This window comes from Rhinichthys klamathensis, unplaced genomic scaffold (assembly GCF_029890125.1).
Source record: "Rhinichthys klamathensis goyatoka isolate OS25496 unplaced genomic scaffold, OSU_Roscu_1.1 h1tg000098l_1, whole genome shotgun sequence".
NCBI classification, from domain to species: domain Eukaryota; kingdom Metazoa; phylum Chordata; class Actinopteri; order Cypriniformes; family Leuciscidae; genus Rhinichthys; species Rhinichthys klamathensis.
The window spans coordinates 3,809,002-3,833,689 of record NW_026606637.1 but is presented as its reverse complement, the minus strand read 5'-3'; the positions used below and the strand labels follow the sequence as shown (position 1 = coordinate 3,833,689).

Sequence of the window (24,688 nt, the reverse complement as noted above, 5' to 3'; positions counted from 1 at the left end):
TTACCTCACCTGAGCCAAACCGACCAAGACATTTAACTACAAACACATACTGCTGGCAACAACCGACACATTCCCGGAGCTTAAAAGGAGTCTATCCAGACACTTGCTAAGAATATGATTGGATTTTAGGAGCAATTTTCACTGTAAAACTAAAAATCTCAGAAAAAGAGAGTAACTTTGGATCAGCCAGGTAAGTTTACAGAGTTGGTTTGAAATCTGAAATGATACATTATGTTCCTCTGTGATGCAGTTATCCTGAAGCATCTGTTTTCTTAATGGCATTAAGACAAGAACAGGCAGAACGATGCCAGGAACCGTAAAGCTGCGCAGCATCAAGAAGTTTGCACAGGAAAATGATGGTTATGAATTTTCAGATGAGGGTAAATGGTTTAAAGATTAATCTTTTAAAACTATTCTCAAATCTATAGCACAATCCATTCAGACATGAATGAACACATTGATTCTGTTACAGCGACAAATGGTGATTACATGTAAGTTCTGCTTTTTTTTCATCTACATTTGTTTATTTAAAATAAAGCATTGAGAATTGCTTATTTTTAATGTTTCTAAACTATGTGTTAATACAGGACAATGGGAAAGGATAAAAAGTAAGTCATCTTTTTCTCCTTTTCCTTGATGATGAAAGCTTGTTTTCTCACATTTAATTTGAGCACCACAAACTATTTCATTCACAGGTCCAAAGATGGCAAGAAAGAAGAATCGGCCATCCGCGTTGGCTTCTTTCAGCTGGTAATTCCTCTGATATATATTATAACAATGAGAGCAATTCTGTTGTTATATGTTTCGTGATTGTCCTATTTGGGGCAAAAAATATTCATGTTACATGGATGGACACCTGTTGCATAACGTACAGTTTATAATGACTGTAATTGACATGTTAGTATTGTTTGTAAGGCCAACAGTGTTCGAAAATCGAGATTTTGTGGATCGAAAATTTAATCCGAATATGCACTGCCCGGCCCAAAAAAGAAAGAAGGAAAGAAAGTTGCTTTTTGGATTTAAATAGGTAAATGCTTAAGAGTCTGTGATTGGATAATTATTGCAGTGATTATTATGTTTATAGCATGATATATGTTTGGCAACAGTTCTTCTAAACCTAATTAATGGACTGTGTAGCTTTTCACTTCTTAAACAACCATGTAGGAAAACACATCAATGTGAAAGAATGGTTGGAAGGGAGCATAAAGAATCATTTGATAAGATCAAAAATTTATGGAAATAAATGGAATTTCCATCAAGAGGCGCATACATTTTTGGTCAAGATCTTAAATTGACAATGCAAGAGTCCAGCACTCTGTAAAGTTTCCTCCAGCACATCCCAAAGACTTTCAATGAATTTAAGGTCTGGACACAGAGCCACTTCATGTGTGAAAATGATTCTTCATGCTCCCTCACAACCATTCTTTCACAATTTGAGCCTGATTAATCTTGACATTGTCATTCTGGAATATGGCCATGATGCTTTTATATGGTTGTTTAAGAAATAAAAAGCTACACACTCCATCAATTAGGCTTAGAAGAACCATTGCCAAACATATAACAATCTAAAAACATAATAATCACTGCAATAATGATCCAATCATAGACTCTTTAGCATTTGCTTATTTAAATCCAATCAGAATCTTTTTTTTTTAGACCGGTCAGTGTAATTTAGCTGTTCTGTACATAGTTTTGCAGTAGGCCAATTTTGTACAAACACTACTAGTTTTTACACTACTACATATTACCTAGGCCTACATAGAAATGTGTTTTGCATTTGATGAAAGTAGATTAAAACAGTGGGCAGTAACATACTGTATATGTGAGTTCATCATTTGTGCTGTGGGGTAGGCCAACACGATGGTAAAAATAACCACAAAACACTTCTTAGCATAATAAGATTAATGAAAATTACATGTAAATGGGAGTGAAGGGGTAAACATCTTACTGCAATTAAGTCCTTACTTTGATTATTAGAAATAATCACATTATTGATGAACATGTAAATCGGTTTCCCCTGCAGTTTCGCTTTGCCAGCTGCCGGGAGATCTGGATGATGATTTGTGGGAGCTTGTGTGCGATTGCTCACGGTTCAGCGCAGCCGCTGATGCTGCTCGTGTTTGGGATGCTGACGGACACCTTCATAGAGTATGACATCGAGCTCAATGAGCTTACTGACCCGGAGAAAGTATGTGTGAACAACACTATACAGTGGCGAAACCTGACACAAGAAGAAAACCTGGCACTGAACATGACCAGATCATGCGGGTGAGAATAAACAAAGCCGGGGTTTTCACTTATTTTATTTTTTCCCGTGTGAGGGATGCAGCTATTTATTTGAATGTATAAAGACTCATTTATATTGTGTGAGAAAATTAGTAAACGTGATGTTTCCAAAATTAAATTATTAGTCATTTTATTAAAGCCAAAATAAATCATTGAAATTATTCACTTTGTATCAAGGGAACAGTGTATCTTTTTTTTCTGCTCAGTATTAGACAAAAATATTCAATCAAATCAAATGTATTTGTCTGCCATTTAAAAATAAATAAATAAATATAATAAACTTTCTACAGTTGAAAATTATTTCCTATTTTTTCTCTCAATTTTTCAAAAATGTATTTAATGATGGTGTGCTCTTCTGCTTCAGGCTATTAGACATTGAATATGAAATGACCAATTTCGCCTACTATTATGTAGGCATCGGAGCGGGGGTCTTCATTCTTGGATACCTGCAAGTGAGACTTTTCAACTAATTAATGTTGGTTCTTTGTTGTTTTGTAAATGTGCAATACGAAATTGACAAAAACGTCAATAATGTGCATAATTTTTGCATGACCGTATTATATTATCCATTAAACGGTTTTCTCTCTCATTTTGTTTCCTTCAGATCTCTCTGTGGATCACTGCAGCAGCACGACAGATTCAGATCATCAGGCAGATGTATTTCAGGAAGGTCATGAGGATGGAGATTGGTTGGTTTGACTGCACCTCTGTGGGAGAGCTCAACACACGCATGTCTGAGTAAGACACATTCAAACACTTTCCAGAGAACAAATGCTAAATAAGCAAGAGTTACCTCACATTGTGTGTGTGTGTGTCATCTCATGTGATCCTAGTGACATCAACAAGATAAACGATGCCATTGCTGATCAGGTGGGGATCTTCATCCAGCGCTTCACCACATTCGTGTGTGGTTTCCTCATGGGTTTCGCAAAGGGCTGGAAACTAACGCTGGTCATCGTCTCAGTGTCTCCTCTGATTGGGCTCGGAGCAGGTCTCATGGCTCTGGTGAGAAAAGAAAATTCATCAGGACTTTTTTTCATACATATGCATTTCACATAAGATCACACATTTTAAACACAACAGGCCAGTTCACACCAAGAATGACAACAATAAAGATAATGATAACTATATGGGCAAAGTGGATTTCGAATAACAGATTTATACGTCATCAGCTCAATACGTCTATACAGCTCTATACAGATTTAAATGTCATCAGCTCAATACGTCTATACAGCTCTATACAGATTTATATGTCATCAGCTCAATATGTCTATACAGCTCTATACAGATTTATATGTCATCAGCTCAAAGACGAGTTTTTGAAACCTGGAGATTGCCCGGCACATTCCGTTGCTGCTTTTAAATAATTTTTCTATATCAATATTCTAGAGACGTATGCTAGATGGTGTGCCGAGTTTTTCAGTCCCACGTTTTTTAAACGGCATGTCAAAAAACTTTTAAAAATGCGAGTATTTTTCATTCCACTACACTGCATTGCATCTCATGTTTTTAAAGGGGATCTATTATGCCTCTTTTTACAAGATGTAATATAAGTCTCTGATGTCCCCAGAATTTGTCTGTGAAGTTTCAGCTTAAAATACCCAACAGATCATTTATTATACCATTTGCATTTTTGAGTAGAAGGGTACATGTTGTTCTCTTACGAGAGGTTCTCTCGTATTGCGTAAGCTAGCTTACGCTGCGGGAAAGATTCATCTTTGCTGAGAGTTTGAAGCCAAAAAAATATTTCATAATTTGTATCCATTGACAACGCAGTTCCTCTGCGGCAGACCTAGAGCAGGCTAGCTAGCAGCTCATTGGTTCGCTCAGAGAGAACTGCTTAAGCCTATGGGAGAGCGGGGCTGAACCCGCTGCCAATGAGAAGCGCCCGCGCGCTCATTGCATCATGGGCCGCCAGAATGGGCGTGGCTATGGTGTATATAACAGTCTCTCCCAGGCTTATATGTTGATTCATTTCATCTTCAGCAAGCTACACGCTTCTGCTGTCCTGAGAAAAGCCGTCGCCGTCGAGAAGGCATCACTCTAGCGAGCTCCCGGACCCTGAAGAAGCCGGCCGTCTTCGCCACCTTCAGCCGCCCTGCAAGCTAGCGCCATCCGACGACTGTATCCTTCTTTTCTCTATATCTAAAAGAGCCGAGCGTCTTTTTAAAGATGTCTCGTTTTTCCTGCGGCTCTTGCCGCTCTCCTCTCGAGGACGGAGACCGCCATGTCATTTGCGCTCTCTGCCTGGGACTCGAGCACGCAGAACTCGCCCTCGCGGATGGAGGATGCGACTTCTGTGAGAGCCTGCCGTTGTCGTCCCTGCGGGCACGACTTCTGGCGGCAAAATCCGCTCCCGCGCCGCCTCTCTCTTCGCCGCGTAAAAAGAAACGCCGCTCCCAGAGGCCGCCGGAGCCCCCTGCGGAACCATGCGGGCCGCCGCCGCCGCTTCCCGCTTCCCGCTCTCCCTCCCCGCCCCAGCCGGACATACAGTTGCCGCCGAGTGGCCGCTCTGTCGCTTCCGATGACGCCGCGGAGGAGAAGGATTCCTGTTCACTGCTCGCGTCAAACAGTGAGGAATGGTCATCTCTCGGATCCACGAGAGAGTCGGCGGGGATCCGCGCCGGGATAGAGGAGGAACTAATGCGCCTCCTCTCACAGGCCGTCGAACGCCTCGGTCTCGAGTGGTCTCCTCCACCCGAGCAGGCCCCGAACCGGATGGACGGCAGCTTTTTTCATCGGCGCTCGACCCCCGCGTGCAACCGGGCCGCCCCATTCCTGCCTGAACTTCACACAGAGCTGACGAAGTCCTGGAATGCCCCGCTCTCGGCTAGAAACCGCTCCGATATATCCGCCTCGCTGCGCTCGGTGGACGGAGCCGCCGAAAAAGGTTATTCAGCCATGCCGCCCGTTGAGGACTTGGTCGCCGCACACCTCTGCCCGCCCTCTGCTAGATGGCGCTCTTCCCCCACGCTTCCTTCGAAAGCTTGCAGAGCGACCTCGAGCTTTCATGCTCGCGCCTACGCCGCCGCCGGTCAGGCCGCCGCAGCGCTGCATTCTATGTCTGTCCTCCAAGTGTTACAGAGCGATATTCTCCGTGAGTGGGCCGAGAGCGGTAGAAACCCCTCCCCCGCTGTCACGGATCTGAGAAGTGCTACGGACCTCGGCCTTCGCGCCACTAAAGCCGCCGCACAAGCTCTGGGGAGATGCATGGCCAGCCTTTGTGTATCCGAGAGACACTTATGGCTCACGCTCGCCGACATGGGAGATTCTGAGCGCGCCGCGTTTCTTAACGCGCCCCTCTCCCCGACGGGCCTTTTTGGATCTGCTGTCACGGGAATCGTCGATCGCTTTTCCGAGGTCCAGAAAGCCACTCAGGCCATGAATTTGTTTCTGCCCCGCCGCGCTAGCTCTTCCGCAGGCCGCTCTCGCGAGCCTCCTGCCAGAGCTCCACCACAGCGCCCTCCTCCGCAGACTCAAACAGCCCAGCGCAGACAGGGCGGCCGCCCTCGCTCTGACAGCCGCCGCAGACCGCCGCCCCCACGGGGCCCGCGACCCAAGATCACACTGAAGCCTGATCATCAGAAGTCTGCCTAGCAAAGTTAAGAAAACGACGGCGCTCTCCCGCTGCGGCCGGACCGCCGTCAAAGCTTCGCCCTCTGCCAGTCCCCGTTGTTTCGCCGACTGCTGTAGTGTTGACCGCCACAAACAAGCCGGTGTCCCAGCCCGCTTGCGAGCGACAAAAAGCCGTTTTCACCGCTACCCAGAGAAATCTCAAAAAGAGAAAATATGCCAGTTGTGTAGAAAATGTGCCCACAATCATGTGTTCACCCATACACACAAGCATAACATATCCCGTGTCTCTCTCAGAGCCCCATCACATGAAACGGGCACAGCCCGCTCTAATATCAGAGAACATAAACACGCCCACGAGCTCATGCGCGTGTCCCCTCTCTGCTCGCTCTGTTTCACGGCCCATAGACTCCTCTCTGAGTGCAAATCCCGTTGCCACACACATTCAAAGCGCGCCCACACACTGTGTCCAGCCCGCTATGTGCAGCAATCAGGGCGATATAGCCATTCGGCCACTAGCCGCATGCTCCAAAGCGTGGGAAGCCATTCCAGGCATTTCCCCGTGGGTGCTAAGCATTATAAAGAACGGCTATCTGCTACAGTTTCGCCGCCGCCCGCCTCGTGCGCGCACTCGGCTCGAATCTACTGTCAGCCCGCTGGCCGCCGGCACGCTCCGCTCAGAAATTGCAACGCTGTTGCAAAAGGGCGCCATAGAGAGAGTCCCACCATCTATGACCGAGTCGGGGTTTTACGGCCGTTATTTTCTGGTTCCCAAGAAAGACGGCGGCCTCAGACCGATTTTAGATCTCAGGTTTTTGAACAAAGTGCTCATGAAGAGACCGGTCAAGATGCTCACTACCGGGAAACTCCTCACGCAGGTGCGCCAGGGGGACTGGTTCGTCTCTCTAGACCTGAAAGACGCCTATTTTCAGATCCAGATAAATCCCCGTCACAGGCCATTCTTACGTTTCGCCTTCGAGGGTCATGTTTATCAATACGCCGTTCTCCCGTTCGGCTTATCCCTGGCGCCCCGTACATTCACGAAGTGCATGGATACGGCGCTCGCCCCCCTGCGGAGCCAGGGGCTGCGCATATTGAATTATCTGGACGACTGGCTGATTTTGGCCCAATCACAGACGGAGCTTCTGTCGCACCGCGCAGTTCTCCTCGACCATCTGAAAACGCTGGGCCTCTCTGTCAACTGGACAAAGAGCTCCCTTCAACCCAGTCAATCGATTTCCTTTCTAGGAATAGATTTGAACTCGGTCACGATGACGGCTCGCCTGTCCACACAGCGCGCGCGCAGTGTTCAGCGACTGGCCGCCTCGTTTCAGATGGGCACCCGCACACCTCTGAAAACTTTTCAGAGGATGCTGGGTTACATGGCCTTCAGCTGGGCCTTCTGCACATGCGCCCGGTTCAGCTTTGGTTAAACAGCCGTGTACCCCACCGCGCGTGGAACACGGGCCGCCAGCTGATCAGAGTTACGCAGACATGTCTCACGGCGCTGCAGCCATGGACAGTAGCAGAATGGTTTCGGCAGGGCGTCACGATGGGGACCTTTTCCCGCCGAAAAGTCATCTCGACAGATGCATCCAACACGGGTTGGGGTGCAGTCTGCGAGGGCTCACCGGCCTTCGGCCATTGGTCGACACAGGAAAGCCCCTTACACATAAACTGTCTGGAAATGCTTGCGGTCGAGAACGCGCTCTCTCGCTTCCTCCCGCTCATTCGGGGACACCACGTCCTGATCCGTTCGGACAACATGGCTGTGGTCTCCTATCTCAACCGTCAGGGCGGTGTCAGATCCAGGAATCTCTTCCTACTGACACACCGCATTTTAGTTTGGTCTCAGAGCCGCCTGCTCTCGCTCAGAGCGACGCATGTCCCGGGCCATCTGAACGACGGTCCAGACATACTGTCCAGGAACCTCATCTCCTCAGGAGAATGGTCCCTGAACACACAAACGGTCCAAATACTGTGGCGGCTATTCGGCAGAGCAGAAGTGGACCTCTTCGCGTCAGAAGAGAACGCTCACTGCCCAATATTTTTTTCAAGGAGCGAGGACGCGCTAGCCCAGGAATGGCCTCGCCGCCCGCTCTATGCATTCCCTCCGATCGCTCTGCTACCACAGGTAATTCAGAGGATCAGGGACACACGCCACTCGGTGCTCCTCATAGCCCCGCGTTGGGAGAGTCAGAATTGGGTTCCGGAGCTCACTCAGCTGTCACAGACAGCCCCGTGGCCCATCCCAGTCAGAGCAGATCTCCTCTCTCAAGCTCGCGGCACGATCTGGCACCCCCATCCACGGCGCTGGGCGCTACATGCATGGGTGATCAACGACTATTCGTCGATTTGCCAGAGGGAGTAAGAAACACTATCATACAGGCTAGAGCACCTTCCACGAGAAGGCTCTATGCCTCTAAATGGTTTGTGTTCTCAAAATGGTGCACCGACAAACATCTGGACCCACGGTCATGCGAGGTGCCGTCTTTGCTTGTTTTCCTTCAAGAGATGCTGGACAAGGGCAGGTCCCCCTCCACTCTCAAGGTTTACGTGGCAGCCGTCGCGGCGTTCTCTGAACCCCGACGCGCTCAGTCCCTGGGCAAAGACGAGTTAGTCATCCGCTTCCTCAGGGGAGCTAAGAGGATGAACCCTCCGCGCCCCCCTTTGGTTCCTATCTGGGATCTTTCTATAGTTCTCGAAGCTATGAAAGCACCCCCGTTCGAACCGCTCGAGTCTGTGGACCTAAAATACCTCTCGCTCAAAACCGTTTTTCTGACGGCTCTGTCCTCAGTAAAACGCGTGGGGGATCGTCACGCGCTCTCATCCAGCGCCGCGTGTCTTGAGTTTGGACCGAATGATTCTGTTGTCATTCTCAAACCTAGGCATGGCTATGTCCCGAAGGCGATTGGTACCCCGTTCAGGGCTCAGATTATTTCCCTATCGGCTCTGCCTTCATCCGATAGTGAGCGCGACGCCAATCTCCTCTGCCCGGTGCGGGCTCTGAGATTGTACACTACGCGCGCTGCCGCGTTCAGACGCGCTGAGCAGCTTTTCGTGTCGTTTGGGGGGCGCACCAAAGGTCTGGCCGCCTCTAAACAGACACTGTCTAGATGGATAGTAGACGCTATCGCCTCTGCTTACGCATCTAAATGCCTGCCCTGCCCTCTGGGCATCAGGGCGCACTCCACTAGAGGCATGGCCTCATCGTGGGCATGGTCCTGTGGAATTTCCATTCATGACATTTGTGTGGCCGCGGGATGGGCCTCCCCGTCCACTTTTGTCAGATTTTACAACTTGGAAGTTCCCGCCTTGCAGGCAAAATTACTAGCTGTCTAACGACCAGCTCCCTAAGAAGCTGCATTACTGGGAGTCCCTCACACAACCGGTTCGCCCCTTGTGCTCTCCTTAGATGCTTATGTATATACTTCATGTGCCCGCTCTGCCGGCCTCATATTACATTCACTCCACGTTAAAAATCCCCCGGTATCACCCTGGGATTCATGAGTGGATTCATAGCGCGCACGGCGTTGACCAGGTGTTCCCGCAGCGTAAGCTAGCTTACGCAATACGAGAGAACCTCTCGTAAGAGAACGAATCGGTTACCTAACGTAACCTCGGTTCTCTCTAGAAGAGGGAACGAGTATTGCGTTCCCGGCCGTGCTTGCGCTACTAGCGTTTCGCTTCACGCTGAAATAAATCAACATATAAGCCTGGGAGAGACTGTTATATACACCATAGCCACGCCCATTCTGGCGGGCCATGATGCAATGAGCGCGCGGGCGCTTCTCATTGGCAGCGGGTTCAGCCCCGCTCTCCCATAGGCTTAAGCAGTTCTCTCTGAGCGAACCAATGAGCTGCTAGCTAGCCTGCTCTAGGCCTGCCGCAGAGGAACTGCGTTGTCAATGGATACAAATTATGAAATAATTTTTTGGCTTCAAACTCTCAGCAAAGATGAATCTTTCCCGCAGCGTAAGCTAGCTTACGCAATACTCGTTCCCTCTTCTAGAGAGAACCGAGGTTACGTTAGGTAACCGATTCGTTTTCGTGCATGTACCTTTAAATGCAAATGAGCTGCTGCTTTCCAGAAGAGGGCGGAGCCGCTACAGCTTGTGTTTCTGATACTCTGCCAAACACTAAAACATCTGTTTGGTTTTAAATTATCATCTCTATCGCGGTCACGTGACATTGCAGTTCTTCATCATCATGAAAGTTAATTATCTGCATGCTTTTTAAAGCTAAATCAGTCTAAACTTTCGATATACGGTATTCTGAGCGCACACATCCGAAGCATGCGCACAGAAAGCTGGATATCAGATGGAGCGTCCCATGAATATTAAACTAAGTTCTCTTTCGCGTCTTTCACATTGAACTGTCAAATACACACAAAGTTATGTCAAAAACACAGTTCACACAAACAGTCGGTTATGTCTGTGAACGTAAACAGCAAGTAAAGAAATTGCATGTGTATATTAGATCTGTGTATTAAAGTGAAAGCAGGGTAATATACAGTACCTACTGCTATATATACTGTTAATATGAATCAAACAACAAAAGAAAAACAGAAAATCACTCACTGCTCTTGATTGAATTAACTTTAGTATCTTTAATAAGAATAAATTTCTTGAATGCTGCTCCGGCGAGGAGATAAACATGTCAGACTGTGTACAGCTCACTCAGGGTGGGGCTATGCTAATAGAGCTGGTAAGTCCCGCCCATCCGTAAAACTCCAAGTGGACCTCTAGGTTGAAAAAGCGTCAATGCAAGTGAATGAGAGAAAATAATTATTTTCTGATCCCGTTTGAATTCTGCCATGAATGTGAACATATGTTGTCTGTGAATTTTTCCAGCGGGGTAAGCGGAAGGGGCGGGACTTACCAGCTCTATAGGGCAGAGTCCGTCAGCAGTTGTGGGCGGGGCCTAAACATTTGTGACGTCACATTGCATAGAAACTGCAAACCGTTTGTCCTGAGACACTGCTTATGATTTATGGGGATTAAAAAAAGAGGAGTGGGTGGATTTTTACCATTATAGGGTGGTTGTGTACACACACTGCCGACACACATTTATGTTCAAACACCATGTAAAAGAGAATTTTGCATAATAGGTCCTATTTAAAAGTAAAAAAAAACAAAAACATTCTGTGTGAACTGCATTTTGTTCTTTCACTAAAAGCGCGAAATCTATCACATTTTTCCCCATGGTCTCGATGTTGAACTGTGGCCAGTGAAAATGCTGAGTGGCTAGTAACTTTGGAAAACCACTAGCCACAGTGGCTGGCGAGCAAAAAAGTTAATGTCAAGCCCTACACACCCCCGTATCAAAAATGCGAATTTTGAAGCTGTTATGTTTATTTTATAAAACGTATGTTTCTGATAAGTAACTAGATAAGACCAATTATCTCATAAATTGAAAAACCGCATTATAAAACCCCGTAAGAAAACGGCCAACTGGCGGTTAGCGTCACACCCAATATAATTTTTATGTAGGCTTTTGGATTATCGCAAAAGCCAAGATCTGTGATCAACAAAATTTTTGATGCTTACACATTTTGTCCATTAAGATCATTTTCAACGATGGACACAACTTTTATGAATTTTGAAGCCTATGCTGTCGCCAGAATTAAAATAGTTAATAGGCTATAAACAAACTACTTGCGACTTCAACTTCACCATCACTAAGCTTTCGACAACTCTTTCAGTTTTTATCTAAAACATTTTCCCAGAAAGTCTGAGTTACAATAGTTATTATAATAGTAATTATAAGCATAAAAAGGCTGGGTAACACTTTATTTTAAGGTGCTTGTAATAAGCAGTAATTAACAGTTAATAAGACACTTATAAGACCTTATAAGATGCATATAGGATGCATATAAGCATTAACTAATGATAATAAATAAATAAAATTAAATAATAAATTTCTCAAGTATCAATACATTGCACTTTTAGAACAGCCGAACAAACATAAATGGTAACACAAACTCCCAGGCCCTTAAAAATTGACCTTCCCAAGAGGGAGTAGTTTCCCTGATCTCTTCAGGGCCTGGACCTTTAATTAACCCTTATATGAAGTAGTTAATGCTTATATGCATCTTATATGCATCTTATAAGGTCTTATAAGTGTCTTATAAGGTCTTATAAGTGTCTTATTAACTGTTAATTACTGCTTATTACAAGCACCTTAAAATAAAGTGTTACCAGAGGCTGTAAAAGCGAACTGAGTTTACCAGTTCAGCGTGATGACGTTTAATCTCCTCGACAGCCTCTGTAGTCGCATTTAGCCACTTTTTAGCAACCGTCTTTTTCAAGACCCGCAACAGCTTCAAAAATCACGAGTGGGGTATTACTTATGTATTTTATGTCGTGGAATAAAACGTGAAAATGTCTTGGGCTTGTGTTTACCGCAGACCTTATTTCAGCCCTTTAACAAAAATCCCATTAAAAAAAACCATTGACTTTGGGACGATGGAACCGAAAGTGCTAAAATGCTAACTCGTTTCTGCACCATACCTGTCATACCTGCACCAGTCTATTAGTCTTCTGGGTTTTGACTTCCTCCTCACAGGACTCTATTGATTGGACCATTGTGGTTTTCTATTGGTGGATCTCATGTGAGAGACAGGTTGTCCCGCCCTCACGCCAGTAAACGCATCGTCAGAGAAGAGAAATTGTTGCAAGTGGGAAGGGAAGTTATTTTGATTAAAGACTATGAGGGCAAATGACATGCTGTGAAAAACATGATGTGCATGGATAAACACTTATACAATATTCCATAAAAATTAGGCAGTGTTCATTTTGATTTCATGGTGAATTTTGTCTGTCTGTAACAAACACTGGCTGAGTGGAGTTCCAAGATACTCCATTTGTCTATTACATCCGAGGGCCGTAACAAACTGTTGTATAAAGTTAATTACAATATATTGCACTTGTTTTGATTGCTTGTGCTTGTCTAGTTTGTGGCAAAACTGACGGGAATGGAGCTGCAGGCGTACGCTAAAGCAGGTGCTGTGGCAGATGAGGTTTTGTCTTCTGTTCGCACTGTGGCAGCATTCGGTGGTGAGAAAAAAGAAGTGGACAGGTAACTAACCATCATCTTTACACATAATGACTCACGCACTGCACTGTAATCTGGAATGTACTGACTTTGTTATTTCCTCTGAGCTGATACCATAGTTTAACACTCTTTACACGTTGTGTTTTCTGCAGGTATGACCGTAATCTGATCTCTGCCCAGCGATGGGGCATCCGGAAAGGGCTGATCATGGGGTTTTTCACAGGGTACTTGTGGTTCATCATCTTCCTGTGTTACGCACTAGCTTTCTGGTATGGGTCCAGTTTAGTGGTGGACACACAAGAGTACAGTCCAGGGACTTTACTACAGGTACAGACACATGATCTCATGCAAGCACATGAAAAAGAACCCACACATCAAGGTTCATTTTGTTATTCACATTACAGATGTGGCAGAAAAGGCAGAACGCAGATATTGTTTGGATATCACGTTTTGTTTTGCAGGTATTTTTCGGAGTGCTTATTGCTGCGCTGAATTTGGGCCAGGCGTCTCCTTGTCTGGAGGCTTTTGCTGCTGGAAGAGGAGCCGCCACCATTATCTTTGAGACCATAGACCGCGTAAGAACCCTGCGGACAACGGACATCACAAAAATCACATGAAAAGACTAATATTTGTCTCAAATCCAGTGTTGTTATTGTTAACAACAACAAAAAAAAAAAATTACACTATTAAAATTTTTGTTAATTAAAATAAAGCTAAAATAAAATATAAATGTTATATTTTATTGCTAATTGAAATGAAATAAGTTGAAGTACTAAAATTGCTAAAAACTAAAATACAGTAAATAGAAATTAAAGCTAAATAGAAATATAAAAATACAAAAATAGATCAAAATGATGAAAACCTGAGATTCAACATCTAATTTAAACCTGTAAATAAACACGATTTTGATTAAAGTGATGTAAAATGAATAAGTAATTTACGTTTTTGATTCATTTTGTTTGTAATCGTTTTTAAAAGTGAAATTTTATTTTATTTTTATTCTGAACTCACTTTAATTGTTATGCTGAAAATATTTGTTAAATGAAATTTAATTTAATCACTTTATCAAATCTACTTTGGACCACTTGTCTACAGAAAAAAAAAGAAAAAAAAAAATCAGACAGATGTCAATACCATGAGTGCCGAAAATATGATCTTACATGGATGGCAAATGAGTGTTAAAGCCCTCTGCTGGATTTTAGTAAGTGAAGAAAAATGCACAGAATGAAAAAGCCCAGCAAGCTCAAAGCAGGTGCCAGTCAGAAGAAAATCATCTATCCGAGACAGTCCGACACCTTCTCGAGTGATGGATTGACAGGAATATTGTCTTATTTTCAGGAACCAGAGATCGATTGTCTCTCTGAGGCTGGATATAAGTTAGACAAAGTGAAAGGAGATCTGGAGTTTCACAATGTAACTTTTCATTACCCATCTCGACCGGAAGTGAAGGTAAAGTTGAAATGTGCACCAGTACCAGATGGCTTTCTGCTGTGTTCCTACTTTAGATGAACTCTACTCTCCTCCTCCTCACAGATCCTCAATCAGCTTAATCTGCAGGTTAAGTCAGGAGAGACAACAGCGTTTGTGGGTCCCAGTGGTGCTGGAAAGAGCACCGCGATCCAGCTCATTCAACGGTTCTATGACCCCAAAGAAGGGATGGTAAAGAAACATCTCTTTTACATGCTGCAGTATTTTTGGTGAACATCATTCAGAAATCCTTGTTCTTTCACTCCAGGTTATGTTGGATGGTCATGACATCAGGGGCCTGAACATCCAGTGGCTGCGTTCTCTGATTGGAATTGTGGAGCAGGAGCCGGTTCTGTTTGCGACCACCATTGCTGAGAACATTCGATATGGGCGTCCTGGAGTCTCGAACGACGACATCATCACAGCAGCCAAAGAGGCCAATGCCTATAACTTCATCATGGATTTACCACAGGCAGGAGGAGACCACCAAATATGTCCAACATACATCGACATCATAATTAATGACCATCTTGGTGTCTATATTATATTATTATCCATCCATCCATCCATCAATATTTCAGAACATTATTGTTTTATTAATCAAATAAATGCAGCATTGGTTAGCATAAAAGATTTCTTTCAAAAACATTAAACACATTTTTACTGACGCCAAACCTTTGAAAGACAGTGTATAATATAGTAAATATGTTTCTTAAACTTTTTAATCCTTTCTTTGTAGAAATTTGACACTTCGGTAGGTGAGGGTGGTGGCCAGATGAGTGGCGGGCAGAAACAGAGAATCGCAATAGCCCGGGCACTTGTGAGGAATCCCAGAATCCTCCTGCTTGACATGGCCACATCAGCTCTGGACAATGAGAGTGAAGCTGTCGTACAGGAGGCTTTGGACAAGGTCAGCAGTCACAAAAAGTAAATAAAATATTGTACATCGAAATCACTGAAGAGTTGAACAACCATCAATCCTCTGTTGAAGGTACGATTGGGTCGCACCACCATCTCCATCGCTCACCGTTTATCCACAATAAAGAATGCAGATGTGATCGTGGGATTCGAGCATGGCCGTGCCGTGGAACGAGGAAAACACGAGGAGCTGCTGGATAGAAAGGGCGTCTACTTCACCTTGGTCACTCTTCAGAGCCAGGGAGACAAAGCCCTCAATCAAAAAGCCCAACAGGGTAACACACTCTCTCTACTGTTAGCACTCTGTACTAAGATCAGTTCACATGACTAGTGTCAATGTTCTCCGATGCATTGAACTCTGTGGAGCAAAGCATGAACTGTGACATGGTTATTTTAACTTTGAACTCATTGCCACCGACCTGAAAAACATCTTTTTTGTACTTGTTGTCAATGTCTCCGTAATTTTTCTCATCATTTTATCTCTCAAATCTTTTGGAGTAAAAAGCAAAAAATCATCTTGAATACCTCATAATAACTTTTTATTAATTTATATGAACACTGAACAGTGTAATAAGAATATTATTTATACAATATTATATAAAATTTTTGAATGATCTATTATTTATATATTTTTAGTTTTCATTTTAGATGTAGTATATTTTTTTCATATGCTTTTTTTCATTTTTATTAGTTTTTATATTTTTATATCCTATATATATCTTATTATTTATATCTTATATTATTTTTTCTTTATTATCTTTAATTTATTTTGATTTCAATTTCAGTTTTAGTCATTTTTGCACTTTTTATTTCAGTTAGTCGCCAAGGCAACATTTCCTATTTTTGTTGAAGTTTTTCAAAGTAACGCACATGATTTGAAGTGAATGTTATTCTAATCTTTCTGTCTCTCACTCTTCTCAGAGATGGAGGAAGCTGAAAGTATTGATCCTGATGCAGAGAGAAAGAGTCTCATCAGGGCAGGAAGCTATCGAGCTAGTTTGAGGTAAAAATGGTGAAAAGCTTTATTGCTCAAGCTTTCTTCAAAGAATGCTCAAGCTTTGTTAAAACCCTGCCTAGTTAGGGTTTCTTACATGAGCCCACAAGAGACTTAACTAATGATCAGTTGAGTCCAGTAGAATTTGATGGTATGTTGCAAACCTAATATTCAAAAAATCTAAAGTGGCCAGATTTTTTAAATGGAAAAACTGGGTTCACTTGATATTTCAGTGGTCAAAATGTAATTTGCTGTTTTCATCCTATTTTTATACACATTTTGGGATATTGCATGAAAAATTATGGATGGAAACACCAAGATGTGCATAAATTCTAAAAATGCATAAGGCGGATCTTTTTTTTTTTATCCGATAAGAAGACGTGCATTCCCTCAACAGTGGATGTGATTGGGTAACTGGACTAACCAGTGGACCAATTTCATTGCACTGTATCTCAATTCTGAAATGCCTGAGCCAAAGTCCATCATCAGAATGATTTGGTATAATGACCCACCAGAAGCGCCTCGCATGATTGTGTTCCCAAACATCTGAACGCAAGACAACATGACAGCGTTGATTGTGTTTTGTCTGAGCGCTCTGAGACGCAATTCATTTATAATGTGAAAAAAAAAGAGCTACAGTGGCTTTCCTGATTGGAGCAACTTCCATTTTTATTACAGATATAATGCACAGTTCATACTAACTATATGTTTTAATGCCTAAAAACATTACTCAAGTAGGCAACTCCAATGGTAATACAGTGGTCAGTGCTTTAAAGTATGTATATACCATTAGAATAATATCATTTCACCTTTTCTACCTCACTCTCTCTCTTTTACTATATCTGCAGGGCTTCTATTCACCAAAGATCTCGATCACAACTGTCGAATGTTGTACCCGAATCCTCAGTGGCCATCGCTGGAGAGCTAGGCCCTCGCTCATACTCTGAAACCTGCGTTCCTCAGGAGTTCATGGGAAAGGTTAGATCTCTTCACCTCCATGGGCCTGACATATCTCGCAAACATCTCATGTATGTGCATACTGTATGTGTATATAGAGCAGCCTTCTTGAGGAAGAAATAGAGGTGGTGGAACCAGCTCCAGTGGCTCGTATTCTGAAATATAACGCTCCCGAATGGCCCTACATGCTCTTTGGAAGCTTTGGAGCTGCTGTGAATGGAGGGGTGAACCCAGTCTACTCTCTCCTCTTCAGCCAAATCCTGGCGGTGAGGTTTCTGCCTTCTATTCTCCTCTACTACATGTGTTTTCTGTAAGCATGGCTTTCATCTCTTTCTTTTTACTTGCAGACATTCTCAATGCCTGATCCTGTTGAACAACGGAGGGAAATTAATGGCATCTGTCTGTTCTTTGTATTTGTTGGTTTGGTTTCGTTTTTCACACAAGTGTTACAGGTTTGTCTTCATATGAAGCCTTTTCATTATAATATATATCGTAAAGATATTGTAAACTATTACTGATAGACATTCTAGGCATTATAGCATTGCTTTGGTGTTAACAAACCTCAAGGGGGCGATAGAGTTACTTTCAAATGGCCAGTAAACCAGTGGCTGCGTCCGAAAGCTTAAAAATCCAAGATAGGACGACATTGAGACACGCCTGAATCCAATGTTAGCCTGCCTCCTGAGATACCTTCATCTGATATCCTTCGCTGCCTTTGATATCCCAGAATCCTGTGCGTTCCATTCCGTTAAGTTATCATGTAATTGCCTGATAGGGCATCAAGCACTTCCTGATTTTGCCGAGTTAGAAGCGTTCCTAGGTCAACATATTTTGTTGATTCTGGAACAACATTCCTGTTCGAAAATGTAATCCTAACCATATCCCCACCCCTAAACCCAACCCTACCTATAAGTAATCCTTAAAATCAGTGGGAAATGATAGGTCAATAACACTTATGTAGAAGCATCAACCCAGACAACAACAAAGTGTCGGCCTAGATCCGACCCACAACTGGTACACATGGAATCCACACGTGCCAGATGTGGCCGGATCTGGGCCGACACTATGTTGCTGTCTGGGAACCCTGGTTATACACCTAAACTTGACATAAACTGGAAACGTGTCCATCAAATCTAATTGGTTGATTGGAATGCAACAGATGTTGATTCAGGAACATGTTGCAGTTTGTGAAAACTAAGTTTTCGGACTGTAAGGTGGGCGCGCCAGCAAATCTGGGCTACCCCTCGAGAAAACAAAAGGCTCTCCTGAGAATTAACATTTGAACTCTATCTTGCATATGTAACAGCAACATCCGAGACACACCACACAGTGCAGCTCACACCTCACTTTTACAGTCTCATCATCCCCCCCTCTTCTCCTCCTCACCTAAAACTCACTAAAAACCTATGTAATGTTAAATATGTACAATAAGTAACTATACATGTTTGGTATCATTTAAAATGTCTCAGTGCGCCTGGTAAAATGGTCTCATTCTCTCAGCCATAACACAAAGCTCCAAGAAGTTCTAGAATATGAGAAATATTGTGTCAAAAATTGGCAAAAGGTTCGAGGAGTCTGTAGGTAGACTTCCCATACGATCGCTGTGTGTAGTTTTGATTGCCAGGTAAATATTTCCTCGATTTCTGATATTTGCTATTGTTCGTTCATTCTCGGATATGGTCTTGAGGTCGTTACGACGAAGTAAATAAACAATTGCAGCGAGAATTTACTAATCTAAGGCAGACTTGCGGTGACATACAAATCCGTTTAATCTACTTGGGAAAACAATTTCATAGTCAGTCAGAATAAAATCAAATGTTTACAATTTATTGACCAGGTATTCGGACGCAGCCATTGTGCATGTCATGCACAATCCTATATAGGATATATCCCTTCACAGGATCCTGTTCTCCTTCCTAAACGCCTGATAATTTTTTTTCGCACATTATCCTGATAAGTAGCTGATTATAAGAGCTCTTCTTAATTAGTAAGTGCTATGCTAAGCTACAAGGCTAAACTGTTAGCATTTTAATGTAGGCTAACTAAAAACAAAGAAAGGGAAAAGGACCAGTTTAGCCTCAGTAGTATAACGTGATATTTGGCTGTTTAATTTAACCTTTATTAATAATTACCATATTTTAATGACTCAAGCCAGGTGCACAATGAATGATTTATGACAGTCCTTTGTGATTGTTGCTTGTTAGATTGTTAGATTGTAGACATGATCCCCCTGTGAGCCATGTCACACTGTAGGATCTCAGTTGTCTTTAATGTCAGACTGTACAACAGTCAAGACTCGTTAAAAAAGAGTTTTACATCATCAAGCCGTGACTCGTTCGGTGAACTGCATTACATGCGGGATTGAAATGGTGGCTATAAAAAACAAACACAATCTAGTGTTAAGGTAAAATTTGATTGCAATCATTATTAATCGACCTAGTTTGTCTCAGGCGGCCAAATCATGTCCAACATCGTACAGCTATATTCTATAATATATTCTAATGTATGCCCGCTAATTGCCCTTTTGACAACAACAATGCAGCTCATTTCACTTTACTAATTACGCTCCGACACATTTCGGAATGAAATGAGGTGTGAAATTAGCTGCTTTTGCTGTGTTCACGTATTTGTATAGTGCCTTGGGCCTCCGTTTGCTTTCAAAATATCTAGATAGTATTTATTACAGCTACTTCTTCTTTTCGTTTCTTTGTTTCTTTCTATCTTTCTTTTTTCCCCCCAGGGCTACGCATTCTCTAAATCTGGGGAACTGCTGACACGTAGACTGAGGCGTCTGGGTTTTCATGCAATGCTGGGGCAGGAGATTGGCTGGTTTGATGACCGCAGAAACAGCCCAGGTGCTTTAACAACAAGACTGGCTACTGATGCCTCACAAGTCCAGGGAGTAAGAAAAACATTTTGCTGAACCATTTCATTACAACTGCATGATCTGCGCCACATTTCAATCACAATAATGCTTAATTACAGTAAAAAACTCTCACTCCAGGCCACAGGTTCTCAGATCGGCATGATCGTGAATTCTCTGACCAACATCGGTGTGGCCATTATCATCTCCTTCTACTTTAGCTGGAAGCTCACTATGGTTATCCTGTGCTTTCTGCCCTTCCTGGCTCTCTCTGGAGGGTTTCAGGCTAAGATGCTAACCGGATTCGCCAAGCAGGACAAAGAGGCCATGGAGACAGCAGGACGGGTGAGCTCACGCTAGACTGGAGTGTTGGTAAAATCACCTACCCATCAGCTTCTGCATCAGGCTTTTTAAATTTCTCTGTGTTTGTTTCTGAGCGCAGATATCTGGAGAAGCTCTGAATAACATCCGCACCATTGCCGGCCTAGGAAAAGAGCGCAGTTTTGTGGAGATGTTCGACACGCAGCTGGAGGGCCCGTACCAGGCCGCGCTGAAGAAGGCTAATGTTTACGGTGCCTGCTATGGGTTTTCCCAGTGTGTGGTCTTCATGGCGAACTCCGCCTCCTATCGATTCGGTGGATACCTGGTCTATCAAGAGGGGCTACACTTCAGTATGGTTTTCAGGTGAGATGACAAATCCACAAAGTGTATTGCTGGTATAGTAAATGTTCATAATTTGGAGAGGTTCTATCAATACAGGGTGATTTCAGCGATTGTAACCAGCGGCACAGCTCTCGGTCGAGCGTCCTCTTACACTCCAGACTACGCCAAAGCCAAGATCTCTGCCGCGCGATTCTTCAAGCTACTCGACCACATTCCCAAAATTAGCACCTACAGCAATGAAGGAGAAAAATGGGTAATTCATTTATCAATGACAACCATTAATGGACCTTATTATCTGGAATAAAGTCACACCATAAGTTTCACAGGGTCAAAATTGCATTGTTGAGTGAAAAAACAGATAAGTCGCATCGTGAAATACCTGTTAATAAAACGAAACGTTTACATACCGTAATTCCTCAAATAAAGGCCGGGGCCTTTATTTACCTGAACTGCAGATGGTAGCCGGCTTTTATTTGAAGCAGGCTTTTATTAGAGGCAGGCCTTTATTTCTAATTCGCGATCCCCGCCCGCCCGCCAGCCAAGTTTCCATGGTGACGCGTCATGCTTGGCACGTGTTCACCACAGCCAAAATAGCGCTGTATGACAGATGTAGCGCTTTTATTTCTAAATATTAACAAACTTGCTTACCATGTCATCAACTATCTTCTATTCTGACTCTCAAATCCGTGTAAGTGAGTTTGTTTTGTCGTTTAAAAACCCTTTATAAATGATCTTGATCTGTAACGTGAGATGGGCACCGCAGTTCGGAGATTCCTGTTGTATTTGTTAAGTTACAGCGCGTGAATTCTTCAGTTTCTCCCGAAATACATGAAAGTAAGTGGCCGGTGAACTGGGAGAAGAATAGAGTAAACATTATAGTTACTTACACTGTGTATCTGATATGAATAAAACACGTCGCCAAATATATTTGAATGGATTGTTATTGCTGCTTCCATAGACACCATTGTGTATTTTACAAACTATAAATTTATTGTTTTGCTATAAATCATATCTATTTAAATGTCTGAAACCTAAAATAAACATGTGGTTAAAAACACTGAATAGTTGTGATATATGACAAGCGCTGACTGAGCGCGTCCGTCTTTGAGTGTACATTCATTTAAAGTGTACCTATTCACACTATTTTTTCCCCGGCCTTAATTTGAGACCGGCCTTTATTTGTCCGCGTTGACCAGGCCCCCGGCCACTATCAGAGGCCCGGCGTTTATTTGAATACCGGTCTTTATTTGAGGAATTACGGTATACACATAAACACTATAAATATGTACTTTAGTTCAACCTCACTCCACAACAAATCCTTCAAATTTAACAGAACAAGATTGAAAGATGTAAGTATAAAATAAGTATAAATTATGGTAGGATTCATTAGCTATGAAACATTTATTATAAACAACAATCCTTAACATATTTAAGGCAAAACTGAATGACAGGTGTGTAAGGAAATGTGCTATTCAAATAAACTTGACATGCCTTATCTTGCAAACAAACAGATCACAGTAATCTCCAGTAGTTTAATTGACTTATTGCCAATATTTAATGTCATTTGACCGAATTAGAAAAGCATAAAGATAATGAATTATTTCTGTTGTTTTGAGGAAAAGTGAACGAGAGAAGGAAAATAAACGTTTATGTAGATAAATCCCCTGCCAAAAAACAAACACCCCCCCCACCCCCCAGAGATTCCATGTGTAGTCCAGTGGAATAACTCCTGGAATATTGTTAGAAAATCAGTTGATCAGCTTGCGAAACAATACAAAGCCGACATATGGCTTAATTCAAATTTATGGGCTGTTTCAATAAAGATTTATACCTCTCATTCAGGTGATTGTGATGGTACAAAATGTGACTCATATTCCGGAAAATACAGTATTTATTACAATATCTGTTATTAGAATTGAAATGTATTTGTCATATTTCATATAGAAATGTAGGAGATGTAAACTAAATGTTTTTAACATTACATTTTATTACTGCATTATTTCTTGGCACAGCAATTTAAAAATCACCTGCCCCACACAGGCAGAAACACACAATTTGACCGTCACATAACACTTTCTCTTTCTCTTTCTCTTTCTTATTCTTTAAGGATAATTTTAAAGGGGATATTGAGTTTATAGACTGCAAGTTCACATACCCGTCCCGGCCAGATATTCAGGTTCTGAATGGTCTGAATGTGAGTGTTAAGCCGGGACAGACTTTAGCCTTTGTGGGCAGCAGCGGCTGTGGCAAGAGCACTAGCGTTCAACTATTGGAGAGATTCTACGATCCTAACAATGGACGTGTGGTAAGAAAACGGTTAAGATCTTTTACCGATATTTTGAATGCGGTTTTTGCTTTAAAATCTTTATTGAAACACTGAGTTTGTGATCTAATCGTTGTTCTCTATCGATTAGCTCATTGATGGCCATGACTCTACTCGGGTCAACGTTGCTTTCCTGCGCTCTAAGATTGGGATCGTCTCTCAGGAGCCAATTTTGTTTGACTGCAGTATTGCAGAAAACATCCGCTATGGAGACAACGAACGACAGCTCAGCATGGATGATGTCATCTCCGCAGCCAAGAAAGCCCAGCTGCACGACTTTGTCATGTCACTTCCTGAGGTGTTAGTTTTGGGAATCTTCGGATTACAAGGATTTAGAATTAATGCTGCATTCACTTTGTGTCGGAATCTACTTTAATTACAAAACGACAGCTCGGAGATTCTACTCTAAGCTGTTCACATCTTTAGATCAAAAAATGATTCATTTATTTATAAAGGACATACAACAGAAGTTGACCAAAAGTGCTGTACAATTTAAAAAAAAAAAATTTATTAAAAATAAAATAGACACATTTAGAGTAATAAGAAATTATGAGAGCAATAATAATATATAATTATTATTAATCTGTTATTATAATAACAGACAAAAATGTTAATTGCTTGATTGTTTATTCCTCCCATAATGCAGAAATACGACACTAATGTTGGTTCCCAAGGTTCCCAGCTGTCCCGGGGTCAAAAGCAACGCATTGCTATAGCCAGGGCGATCATACGAGACCCCAAAATACTTCTACTGGATGAGGCCACCTCAGCACTGGATACAGAAAGTGAGAAGGTAAGCCAGAAAGCGCAAGTTTTAGAGGATTGTCAATGTTTGTTAGTTGTGTGAGAACTCATCTAGTCTATGTTTGTTCGTCTGTGTGCCAGACTGTACAGGAGGCTTTGGATAAAGCAAGAGAAGGCAGAACTTGTATCGTCATTGCTCACCGTCTGTCCACTATCCAGAACTCTGACATCATAGCTGTGATGTCTAGAGGATATGTTATCGAAAAGGGCGCACACGACTATCTCATGGGCCTGAAGGGGGCGTACTACAAACTCGTCACGACCGGAGCTCCAATCAGCTAATCTCACAGGAAAGGATTTCATACATCATACAGTGGAACATAGACAAGTATAATAATAAATCAGCTGATATTTGGCTGATTAACACACCTTCTTGACAGAAATATTTGTACTGAGTTTTGAGTAAATATTGTTTAAAAAAATAATTTCAGTAGGCTAATACAATTACATATATCACATATATGTCGAGAAAAAAACCGTAATCTAACAACACTGAATTCTGAAAACAAGAACTGTTTGTTGTATGCATTGCAAAATGAATGTATTTATGTACTATTAAATAAAAAGATTAAACAAAATAGCAGTCTGAGCTGTAAATGTGTATGAATGAGTGTGTGAATGGGTGAATGTGAGGCAAAAATGTAAAGCGCTTTGGTGGCCATTGGGTCTGTGAAAGCGCTATATAAATGCCGTCCATTTACCATTTACCAATGTCATGATTATTCGCTCTGGAGCCAGAGGAAATGACGTCATGACAACACTGATTTAATGGTGGCGCCACAAA

The 24,688-nt window shown here is 42.7% G+C and overlaps 1 protein-coding gene across 2 annotated transcripts; it reads left to right on the top strand.

Moving 5' to 3' along the window:
- Positions 1-24,487, top strand: abcb11b (ATP-binding cassette, sub-family B (MDR/TAP), member 11b). 2 transcript variants are annotated; one of them, XM_056252702.1, is made up of 29 exons: positions 1-190; positions 287-380; positions 473-491; positions 588-608; positions 696-750; positions 2,024-2,268; positions 2,651-2,738; positions 2,891-3,024; positions 3,120-3,291; positions 12,815-12,939; positions 13,068-13,242; positions 13,377-13,490; positions 14,254-14,364; positions 14,449-14,574; positions 14,651-14,854; positions 15,122-15,292; positions 15,374-15,575; positions 16,222-16,303; positions 17,143-17,272; positions 17,350-17,517; positions 17,599-17,703; positions 19,992-20,153; positions 20,256-20,459; positions 20,557-20,798; positions 20,874-21,030; positions 22,885-23,082; positions 23,192-23,398; positions 23,747-23,893; positions 23,986-24,487. In XM_056252702.1, exons 2-29 carry the CDS (start codon positions 305-307, stop codon positions 24,184-24,186), a joined length of 4,041 nt encoding a protein of 1,346 aa, XP_056108677.1. In that variant the 5' UTR covers positions 1-190; positions 287-304; the 3' UTR covers positions 24,187-24,487. The 2 variants fall into 2 exon arrangements, with proteins under 2 accessions (XP_056108677.1, XP_056108678.1); XM_056252703.1 differs by lacking the exon at positions 588-608.
- The last annotated feature ends 201 nt before the right edge of the window (positions 24,488-24,688 follow it).